The 12,140-nt window shown below is 42.6% G+C and overlaps 1 protein-coding gene across 3 annotated transcripts in view; it reads right to left on the bottom strand.

Moving 5' to 3' along the window:
- ADCY8 (adenylate cyclase 8) overlaps nucleotides 1-12,140 on the bottom strand; it is a 229,144-nt gene that overhangs the window by 122,535 nt on the left and 94,469 nt on the right. For all 3 annotated transcript variants that reach the window (XM_020875262.2, XM_020875263.2, XM_020875264.2), the window contains exon 5: nucleotides 5,631-5,758. In XM_020875262.2, the coding sequence (XP_020730921.2) occupies nucleotides 5,631-5,758 (128 nt within the window). The remainder of the gene's footprint in view (nucleotides 1-5,630; nucleotides 5,759-12,140) is intronic.

The following is a 12,140-nucleotide window of genomic DNA, read 5'->3' as shown; positions in this document are numbered from 1 at the left end:
GGTCTCAGCTTTGGAGGATTATAACACTTTCCTATTTCACTACTGCTCTATTTAAGGTCTTTACCCCTCTTTTCTGTACTGTTATAAAAATATCTCCCAACCCGTTTCCTTCCCCTGGGCCTCTGTTTTCTCTCATCCAGAGTGAACTGGAGAGACTCACCCATCTCCATGGTTACCCTCCTCAAGCCCAGATCGGAACATGACACTTCCCCACTTTAGTGCCAGAGACTTCCCATCGCCTGAGGCATAAAACCTGGTGTATCTCAAAAGGTCACCAACTATCCGTGCACTAACTCCACAGACTGAATTTAGAGTTATAGTGACCATGAAGCCTGCTTCAAATCCTTCACACACACACATACATATGCACCAACATACCCATGAACACACATATATAGACACATAGGTGCACATATCTCACAAAGACACACACACCATACGTATACACATACATACACATACACACATATACACACCACATATACATACATAGCACACATGTGCATATATACAATACATATGAAAGAAAGTGAAGTTGCTTAGTTGTGTCCGACTCTTTGCAACCCCATGGACTGTAGCCTACCAGGCTCCTCCGTCCATGGAATTTTCCAGTTAAGAGTACTGGAGTGGGTTGCATACATAAGCATATATACACATATACACACACACGCACACATGTGGTTTCTGCCATTCTTAACTACTAGGGTAACCTTCTTCACAGCCTTGTGTTTTTTTAAAGGTACTTAAAAAAAATTTATCCGGCTGCATTGGGTCTTAGTGTTGCCACCCAGGCTTAGCTGCCCCAAGGCATGTGGAATCTTCCCGGACCAGGGATCAAACCCACATCCCATGAGTGCAAGGTGGATTCTTTATCACTGGGCCACCAGGGAAGACCCATGACTTTGTTTTTAGGAAAAAAACTTTGGATCTCAGTGAAAAGGACCACTGTGGAGATACATAGATGGGGAAACCGTTCTCTTATGCTTTTACTTCTGACAGTCTTGACTCTGTTTCCTTGGGAAGCCTTCTGGTGTTCTGAGTAGCATACTTATCCCAGCTTCCCAGATTCCAGCTCTCTGTTCCCACTAGTGTGTGATGGAAGGAGAATCCCTATAACATATTTGGAGTGATCAGTGAATAAAGGCCCAGTGCCATTTTGAGCGTTGGTTTGCCATTTGTGCAGGAGTTATAAATCTCACCCAAACATGGACACGACTGAAGCTGCTGGGGTCGGATGCATCTCACCATCAGAGCACCAGCCCCTTACTGTCAGTCTGTACTCTGGGGACTGGTGTTGGGATTCCGACTCCTTGAGGAAATGCCAAGAAGGGGGACAAAGAAACCCTGACAAGGCGGGGGCAGTACCTCAGTAGGGATCCATTTCTAATGACAAATATACAGGGTGGCCATCAAGCCTGGGGATACCAGTCAATAAATGGCTTATTGACATTACAACATATGCAAATAATGTTAAGCATGGTTTCAGACTTGATGGCTTCTTTGGAGTTTTCTAGTTGGAACAAGTGCCTTTGGGGCTGAATACAAAGTTGCATTGTGTCTAAGTGATGGTTGGTTAAGATTTTTGACTTTTGGTAAAGCTATAGAACTGGAATTTTCTTCTCTACCCATGGAGGTGCAAATATTGTCTGCTGGTCATTCCTCAGAGTGCAATACTTGACAGTAGGAGTGGAAACTCTACAAGTCTGAGCCAATTGCAACTAAGGTTTGCCTAATTCTAGAGCTCGTATTTTATTTCTCTGCACCATGCTTTGTTGGTAACCGGAAGAATTCATGCTGGACCTCAAGTCACCCACATTATAATCAAGGAGTTGTTTGAGTATTAATAGACTCTGACTCATGCAGTTAAAAAACATCCTCCTGAACTGTCTTGTTCTAAAGGAAGTAAAAGCTGTATTTAACAAACTAATAAGAGAAAGTCCTTGAATCACTTCAGCCCCTCCACATCTCAGTGTCCCACTCCAAAGCTTCAGAAAGGACACTTTAAACTGTTAAAGTGGTCAGGAGGGATGAGATCCTCTCCAGAAGATAAATGGTAATGTTCTGAGACTCTTAAAGCATTTTGACAATCAATGTTCATTTCTTCTGCAATGTCATCTCTGCAGCATATCTTCTACTGAAGTTCAAGTTAGAAACTCCTATAGAAAGCCTGTGAATGAATGGATAAGGAGAATATTCTTTCTTTTTTTCCTTCCTTCTCCCTCCCTTCTTTCCTTTCATCCCTCATTTCTTTCTCCCTTTCTCTCTCTCTCTCCACACAGAAACAGACACACAGAAACACTGGAATATTATTCAGGTTTGAAAATGAAGAAAATCTTGCCATTTGCAATAACATGGATGAATGTGGAGGGTATTACACCCAGTGAAATAAGCCAGAAAGAGAAAGACAAGTCCACTTATATGTGGACTGTTTTTTTTTAAAAAGCTGTACCAATAGACCCAGAGTAGAGAGGTGGTTGTCAGGAGTTAGGGATGCGGTGGAGAACAGGGTAAATGTTGGCCAAAGGGTAAAAATACTCATTATAAGATGAATAGGTTCTGAGGTTTTAATGTAAACATGATGACTATAGTTAACATTAATTATTGTATATTTGAAATTCACTGAGAGTAGGTCTTAAGCATTCTCATAAAAAGATTACTATGTGAAGTGATGGATGTGTTCATTAGCTTGATTGTGATCATCATTTAAAAATGTTTAAGTAGGGTCTTCCCTGGTGCTCCAGTAGTTGAGAGTCTGCTTGCCAGTGCAAGGTACACGGGTTAGATCCTTGGTTTGGGAATCAAGATTCCACATGCCGTGGAGCAACTACCCTGCCTGCCACAAGTACTGCAGCTTGCATGCTCTAGAGCCCATCCTCATCAACAGGACAAGCCACCAAAGTGAGAAGCCAGCGCACAAAAACCAGAGAGAGCCTGTGTGCAGCAGCGAAGAGCCCACGAGCCTCAACAGAGACTCAGTGGCTCTTAATTTTATTGATCCATTTAATCTTAACACAAATTTAAAGGAAGAGAGAAAGTCAGTGGAAGGTTTTGCTGCTTACACTTGATTTTGATAAGTCATAAACTTGCAGAGGCCTCAGAGCCGATCTAATCCAACTTCCTCATTTCATAGACAACCAATCCAAGGAACGTCTCTAATGGGCAGCCACAGACAAGAGAGGGACCCCAGAGAGACCCATTCATCACTGTATTTCCGGGACTTACCACAGTATCTGACACATGGTAGAACTGAACATATTATTTATTGACTGACCTACTGATTGACTGACAGAGTTCACAGACCTCATCAGATGCAGAGCTGGTATGAGATACTGGGTCTTCTGGGTTTCGGGCCCATTGCCTCCTTGAAACCAGTCAACACATTATCACAATTCAACCTAGTTTTCAGGGCAAGACTCTTAAGCATCTGGATTAACAGCTGAGAAGCATCTGTAGCCTTTCCCATCTACGAAAGGCTGATCAAAGGGAACCCTGGTGGGAAGTGGTGGACTCCTTTCTCTATGGTCCCTCTTGGAAGAAACATCTGTATCTCTGTAGAAGAGGAGGTAATAGCAAAGAGGACATCTCCAGTCTCTTTCCATCGGCCTACCTGGTCTTAGGGCTTATGATGGTGAGGTTTTTCATTATATATGCATGTGTGCTAAATCACTTCAGTTGTGTCCAACTCTTTGAGACCCTTTGGATTGTAGACCACCAGGCTCCTCTGTCCATGGGATTATTCAGGTAAGAATACTGGAGTGGGCGGCCATTTCCTCCTCCAGGGGATCTTCTCCATCTGGGATCAACCTGCATCTCCTACATTGGCAGGCGGATTCCTTACTACTGAGCTACCAGGGAAGCCCTCTCACTGTAGACCTCATGGCAAAGCACCTCACTGCTTTGACCAGGCCCTGGTCATGGTTGGTTCCAGAGGTGGGACCCTGAAGGCCTGCCCAGGGGGCACACCTGCCCACCCAGAGTGTGATGTCAGTCTCAGTCTTGAAATGACCAGGGTTGCTTCAGTGGGACAGGATCGTATTTAGGAAAAGTGCTTCTATGCCCTCATCATAATTAGGGGACTTCCCAGCCTCTCCCAATGTCAACAGACTTCTGCCTGAAACCTGAATAAAGTCAGGGATCTGTCAGCAGGTAGAAAGGCCAGGCACATAGTGTTGGTCACGGCCAGCTTCTATTGTAATAGAGAGGGAGCCTCCACATCCTGCCTGTACCCAGACTGGTCTTGGGAACCAGCAGGCAGGCTGAGCCTACAGTGGAGGGTGTGCATGGGGGTGCGGGTTGCTGTCTTTGCTGACTTTAACCCAGACTAACACGCCCAAGCATCACATGTGCAACAGGTAGACCATATGACCAAGGTATGTGTTCACAGGGAGAGTCTTCCAGTCTGTTTTCAACAATACTCTTCTTCTCTTAAAAGACAAGGCACAAGCCATGGAGATTTCTGCCCATGAGTCCTCTCTTTACTGCCTTTGCTGTGGTTGTGGGAGGATGTGATGCTTGGAGGATCTGCAAACATTTTGCAATCTTGAAGGGAGCTTTGACAACACTGAGGTTTTATCCCACAGCCACAGACAGTCTAGTTCTAAAGTCCTTGACCTCAATAACTTATCCCCCTTTGATTAAATCTCTATTTGTCAGATATACTGACCAAAGCCAAGAGCACTTGTCACACACCCATGAAGACACCCTTGGCTGCCCTTCCTGTTGACCTTAGGATAAAATTAAAGTGAAAGCTACTCAGTCATGTCTGACTGTTTGTCAATTCTCCAGGACACAATACTGGTGTGGGTAGCCGGTCCCTTCTACAAGGGATCTTCCCAACCCAGGGATCGAACCTGAGTCTTCAGTATTGCAGGCGAGTTCCTTACCAGCTGAAAACCCAGAGAAGCCCAACAATACTGGATCTTCCCCACCCAGGAATGGAACCGGGTTCTCTTGCATTGCAGGCAGATTCTTTACCAGCTGAGTTACTGAGACCTCTTAAAATGGTTGAGAAGGCCCTGCAGGTTCTGGCTGGTCCCAGGGTGCAGCCTGCCTGTCACCACATTCCAGCCGAGACCTCACCAACTGCCGTGGGACCACATCCCGAATTCTGCACATGGCCATCTATCCTCCAGGCTCTCCATTCCACCTCCAGAATCTAACGTCTTACTTTTCAGGTAACAACTTAGACATCTGTACCCTGGAAAGTCTTCTCCAGCACCCCAGATGGCACAAACTGTTGGTTTTCTATCACCCCAACCACGCTGGTTTGATTCATCTCAGAGTATATTGTACTGTGTTGAAACTGTCTATGTATTATCTCTCCCACTGCACTGTCATCTTCCTGAAGGTAAGCACTACATTCATCATGTTCCTTGCTGTATCCCCAGAAGAACATTGGTTATACAAATTTGTTGAACAAATAATGAAAAGGAAGTATATCTAGAATAGAATGAAACTAGCAGGTTTATTGGCTTTATGGGAGAACTAATGGGCATAAATCTTCATGAAATAAGTCAAAGAACTCCACCTTGCAACATACACGATTGACTGTAAAGGATAGATAGGGCACTTTTGGTCTTTTCCATCAAGCCCACCAAAGGCCCAGGATTAGGGAGAAGATCCCAAGTTACCTGATAGTTTTGATCATGCTGAGGCCCATTTCAACGCAGCAGTGGGCATGGTCCTGCCGGGGCTCAGGAAGTCCTGAAACGCAGTAGTAGCAGTCCCCCAGAATTTTAATACGAAGGCAATGATGCTCCTGAAAAGCATAATGTGGGAAAGGATTGAGTCAGCAGATAGGTAAGTGCTTCCGAAAAGCCTGGGAAAGAGGGAAGCTGGGTCAAGAGGCCTGCACCTTGGAATCAGGGGCTCCTACTTTTGAAAAGCTGCTATCATCTTCCCAGGAAATTAGGGGATGTTTGAAGGTATCAGGGGCAGAATGGAGTCATGGAAAAACAGTGGATTTTGAGCCTGACAGATACACAGTCATAGCCTGGCTCTAATCTCAATACCTACTGTATGGATGGACTTGGCAGAGTGGGCATTCAACATGGGTATTCAGTGTTCCCCTACGAGTCCTGCTCCCACTATACATTTCTTTTCAGGACATGTCCTTGGACTGGTAGTTTTTGTTGTTGTTGTTGTTGCTAGCTCAAAACAAGCACTTAAATATATAAATCACTTAAAGATACCAGCCTTTTCAACTCTATATAAAGTCCTTTCCCAACTAGGGTACTGGCACCTTAATAAGAGGGACTGACTATGTCTAATACATACTTCCATTCATTTATTAATTCATATGCTTGTTCATTGATAAAAACATCAGCTGAGCACCCATCTATCATAAGGTAACCATTGTCCCTGACACAAAGGTGATTAATAATAGCCCCTAGGATGCACCATGAACTTCCCTGGTGGCTCAGTGGTAAAGAGTCTGCCTGCCAAAGTAGGAAACTTGGGTTTGATCCCTGGGTCAGGAAGATCCCCTGGAGGAGGGTATGGCAACCCACTCCAGTATTCTTGCCTGGAGAATCCCATAGACAGAGGAGCCTGGTGGGCTACAGTCCATGGGGTCGCAAAGAGTCAGACATGACTTAGCAACTAAAGAACAACAATATGCATCATATATTAAATGGAATGAATCTCACGACAACCTTGAGGTAGGTACAGTTTTTATCCTCATCACTTCACCAGTGAGAAGCAGGACACAGCTGTTTGGTGGATTCACATTCTTGAAGATATGATTCTTACAAAGTTTCAAAGAACAACAGGCATCTAGGAAACTGTGCATCTTTTCATACTGAACTAGAATAGGCTGGATTTTGCAGATTTTAGAGGACAGAGAACTTGGAACAGTATTGCATCGGGAGAAAGAGTGCTGGCAGAGGAACTCCACTGTAGCAGGTCAAATCCTAGACCCCCACCTCATCTTTACTGTGTGTCTTTAGGTAAATTACTTAACCTCTGAGCCTCTGTTGCCTCATCTATAAAAAGAGGATAAGTCTAGACCTCAGGGATGTCCCTGGTCATCACATGGTTGAAACTCTGTACTTCCAATGCAAAGGGCATGGGTTCAATTCCTGGTTAGGGAACTAAGATTCCATAGGCAATGTGGTCAAAAAGTTTAAAAACAAATAAAATAAAATTAGGTCTTTAAGAAAAAAAAAGAATAGGACCTCACTGTGTGATTGTAAAGATGAAGGAAGATGATGTGTGTGAAGGTTTAGTATAAGGTCAGATGGGGCACTAAAAATACTGCCCGTCTCTGTGATGGGGACTTGGACTCCTGTCCTAGTCCTTCCACATCTCTATCTGTGACCAGAGCAGAGTCCCTCTAGATCTCCTTGGGCTAGATGCCTGGGACTCAATGACCTGTGAGGTGTTCTCTAAATCTGATGCCCCGGGAGCCTATGAGTCTAAGGCTTTGTGGGTGAGCGGCTCTCCTTGGGAAACCAGAGTCCAAGGGCAGGAGGAGGGGGACTGCAGACACCAAGGGGCCTGCTGAGATGCCAGGAGCACACCGATGCCCTGGTACTGCAGGCTCTAAAAGCACACCGATGCCCTGGTACTGCAGGCTCTAAAGCACCATGCTGGCTTCCTAAGCGGAAGAGCAGTTGGGACATCATGTTTGGGTAACGAGTGAAATCACTCTCCCAATAAAAAAAACAAATACCAGATAGGGAAAAGAGAACCAGAACTGGCTCTGGTGTTTCCCTGTCTGCATCAGATCTCCAGGGTCTTGCCAACCTTCCCAAATGGGAACAGATGCGATCTTCAGAATGCTGATAGCGTGCACAGCATCCCACGGTTATTTTTAGGAGCATGTAGTTTCTAATCTATTGGCGACTCCAGTGCCACTAATTTTGCAAGACAACAAAAAGGGAAACTCAAGACCTTTGCCTGTTTCTTCTAACATACTCGAGACTGTGATGGCCAGAATGGGACTAGACAGACCTAGCCCACTGGTTCTGGCAGTTTCTAGATTTGTGTAGTCCATGGGACAGTTATATATATATATATATATATATAATATATATACATATATACATATACATACATATGTATACATATACATATATACATATATATATATATATATACACATACATATATAATATATATATATGTAAAACGACCATTGGGCCCAAGGGACTGCACCAGGGTTCACTTTTGTGTTTTGCCAAGGAAGTATGAAAAATGTCCATCGACATACAAAAATAACAACCCAACTATCCCACTATTCCCATCACTTTATAAAAGAAAAGGCATTTTTAACCCACTTCACTATGTATAATAGGTTCTAGGTTCATCCACCTCATCAGAACTAACTCAAATGCATTCATTTTTATGGCTGAGTAATATCCCATTATGTATATATGTACCACAACTCTTTTATCCATCGATGGACATCCAGGTTGCTTCCATGTTCCAGCTATTGCAAATAGTGCACTGAACAACGGGATACACGTATCTTTTTCAACCCTGGTTTCCTCGGGGTATATGCCTAGGAGTGGGATTGCTGGGTCATATGGTGGTTTTATTCCTAGTTTTTTAAGGAATCTCCATACCGTCTTCCATAGTGGCTGTATCAATTTACATTCCCACCAACAGTACAAGAGTGTTCCCTTTCCTCTACACCCTCTCCAGCATTTATTGTCTGTAGACTTTTTGATAATGGCCATTCTGACTGGTGTCAGGTGATATCTCATTGTGGTTTTGATTTTCATTTCTCTAATCATGAGTGATGTTGAGCATCTTTTCATGTGCTTGCTAGCCATCTGTATGTCTTTTTGGAGAAATGTCTGTTTAGGTCTTTTTCCCACTTTTTGACTGGGTTGTTTGTTTTTCTAGCATTGAGTTGTATGAGCTGTTTGTATATTTTTGAAATTAATCCTTCGTCAGTTGTTTAAATTGCTATTATTTTCTCCCATTCTGAGGGTTGTCTTTTCACCTTGCTTATAGTTTCCTTTGCTGTGCAAAAGCTTTTAAGTTTAATCAGGTCCCACTTGTTTACTTTTGTTTTTATTTCCATTACTCCAGGAGGTGGGTCATAGAGGATCTTGCTATGAAGTGAGTCAGAAAGAGAAAGATAAATATCATATCCTAATGCACATATATGAAATATAGAGAAATGGTACTGAAGAATTAATTTACAGGGCAGCAATGGAGAAAGGGACATAGAAAATAGACTTATGGATATGGGGAGAGGAGAGGAGAGGGTGAGATGTAAGGAAAGACATGGAAAGTTACATTACCATATGTAAAATAGATAGCCAACGGGAATTGGCTGTATGGCTCAGGAAACAGGGGCTCTGTATCAACCTAGAGGGGCGTGATGGGGAGGGAGATGGGAGGAAGGTTCAGAAGGAGGGGATATATGTGTACCTATGGCTGATTCATGTTGAGGTTTGATAGAAAACAACAAAAGTCTGTAAAGCAATTATCCTTCAATAAATAAATAAATTAAATAAATAAATAAAATTGTGAAGGTCATCATAAAGAAGGAACGAGAAGCTGTCATATCTTCAAGGAGTCTAAAGGAGACATGAGAACTAAATAGTATCCTGGTTTAAAACTAAGGCAATTTGAATGAAAAATGGACTGTCATTAATAGTAATCTATCAAAATTTGATCACTAATCTCAATGTGTATCATACTAGTGTAAGATTTTCATAATAGGGGAAACTTGCATGTAGGACATATTGGAAATCTGTACTATTTCACAATTTCTTTCTGTAGAGATAAAACTGTTTTAAAATAAAAACTACATTCAACTTTTTTAAGAAAAAAAGGAAAAGGCATTTTTAACACAGAAAAAGTAAAAGGACACATGCTTGGAATAAAGAAAAGTTTTTGGCACTAAATGAAATTAATGATAAAAACTCACTATAATTCTGTATATGTATTACAGATGGGTAGATATACATGCAATTACTGTGCATACATATACTGTATATATTGAGATATATATATATATATATGTTGTATACATATAGATATGCACACTACAGAAACGTGAGTTTTCATATACATATATGTGTGTGTGTATGTATCTCATAGTGGCCACATATTAAAATCTGTTTGCAAAGGAGCAAACCCCTCGCTCTTATTTTGAGGAGCACACTGGGGCTGGGGGGCAGTGGCCGGCGACATCAGTCGGGCACCCTTCATGTGCAAATGGTCTTTGGGCGGAGCTGGCAGTGACTCAGGCCACTGGTGACCTGGTGCAGTGGAGACACCTTCCTCCCTGCTGACCATGGGAGGAAGATGGGGAAGGGTGGAGCAGGGAACACTTTGGTCTAAGAATCAGACCTCCATTCTAGTCAAAGTTACCAGCTGTCTGACCTTCGATAAGTGACTGAAGCTACTGATATGCAGGTTTCAATTTGCCGTATATGACTCCAGTCAAAATGATCCGCTTGTCCTTAACAAATAATAAAGCAAGCATGGCCGCCGGCTAGCAGTGACAATGACAGCTAGCATCTGAAAACAGTCTTCTCCACATTCAACACCACATCTTCTCTCTTCTCCTCTGAGTATCACAACAGCCTTGAACACAGCAGAGCGTGTTTTTAGATATGAAAACTGTGCCACAGGGCAGCTGGCTAAAAATAAAGATATGGACTATAAATGATATTCAACAGCCCCAAATTAGTGATTTTTCCATGAACACAGAGGTGAAAGAATTTTGGAAAAACTTAGGGAAAGGGAGTTGTATTTATTGAGCACATACTACATGCCAGGCTATGTGGTGAAGGCATCACATTGACCTTGTCTAGTCTTTATGACCACATTCTGAGTCATGCATCACTGCACAGATGGCTTACTGAAATGAAGGTCATCCAGCAAGTCAGAGGCAGAGTGGAATTCACAGCATCTCTGTTTGACTTTGGGGCTCCATGCTCTCTTTAGAAAAATACAGAAATTGCGGCAGAGTCTAGAATGATAGATTTCCTGACAAAATGTGATTTGGAAGGAGACACATGAAACAGTTTATTACCTTTTGGAGCAGACAGAGAACAATGTGGTGAAGATATCTGAAGGGTCCATTTTCCTTCTAAACAAAAGGTGAAGCTGACAGCTTCTTGAAAAATTGTGGTCCCCAAATAAATACCATTTGTATATGTATACATGACTCAGACAGTAAAGAATCCGCCTACAATGCAAGAGTTCTGGGTTCAATCCCTGGGTAGGGAAGATCCCCTGGAGAAGGAAATGGCAACCTACTCTAATATTCTTGCCTGGAAAACCCCATGGACAGAGGAGACTGGAGGGCTACAGTCCCTGAGGTCACAGAGTCAGACACGACTGAGTGACTAACCCTTTCACATAAATATAATCATAATTTGTGTATGTATATATAAATATAAATAAGGAGATAGCAAGGGACAGGGAGGCCTAGAGTGCTGCAGTCCATGGGGTCACATAAAATGAGACACAACTTAGCAACTGAACAACACCATATAAATATAAATACAAATATGAAAGGGCCTGTCTTCTCATCTGTCAAGTTCTGTCAATTTGCAGACACATTCTTCTGATCAATTCCTGTGAGCTGTCAGACGATCTGACAGTAATATTCAAGCAACTTCTTTTTTTTTTTTTTTAACCAGAAACTGCTTTGAAAAATTCACATTAAAAAAGCCAGGTTCCTTTGAAAAAAGATACAGAAAAAGAAAAATAAAGTCAGGTGAGGGTCTTGTAAATTTCGTTCAGTTAGTCCTAATATAATCCTTTTCTTCTCACCTTAATGGCTTTGATGTGATAAAAGTCTTGGGGAAAAAATCCAGAGAATTTAGGAAACCATGTATGTATTATTGAGGAGACACAGGTACCAAATTATCAAAGGTGGTTATTTTATCGGGGAGGGGTAAGAGAATGAAGAAAGCTGAGCGCCAAAAAATTGATGCTTTTGAACTGTGGTGTTGGAGAAGACTCTTGAGAGTCCCTTGGACTGCAAGGAGATCCAACCAGTCCATCCTAAAGGAGATCGGTCCTGGGTGTTCATTGGAAGGACTGATGCTGAAGCTGAAACTCCAGTATTTTAGCCACCTCATGCAAAGAGTTGACTCACTGGAAAAAGCCCTGATGCTGGGAGGGATTGGGGGCAGGAGGAGAAGGGGACAACAGAAGATGAGATG

The sequence above is a fragment of the Odocoileus virginianus genome, chromosome 15, assembly GCF_023699985.2.
Source record: "Odocoileus virginianus isolate 20LAN1187 ecotype Illinois chromosome 15, Ovbor_1.2, whole genome shotgun sequence".
Taxonomy (NCBI): Eukaryota; Metazoa; Chordata; class Mammalia; order Artiodactyla; family Cervidae; genus Odocoileus; species Odocoileus virginianus.
This window is presented reverse-complemented; position numbering and strand designations above follow the sequence as displayed.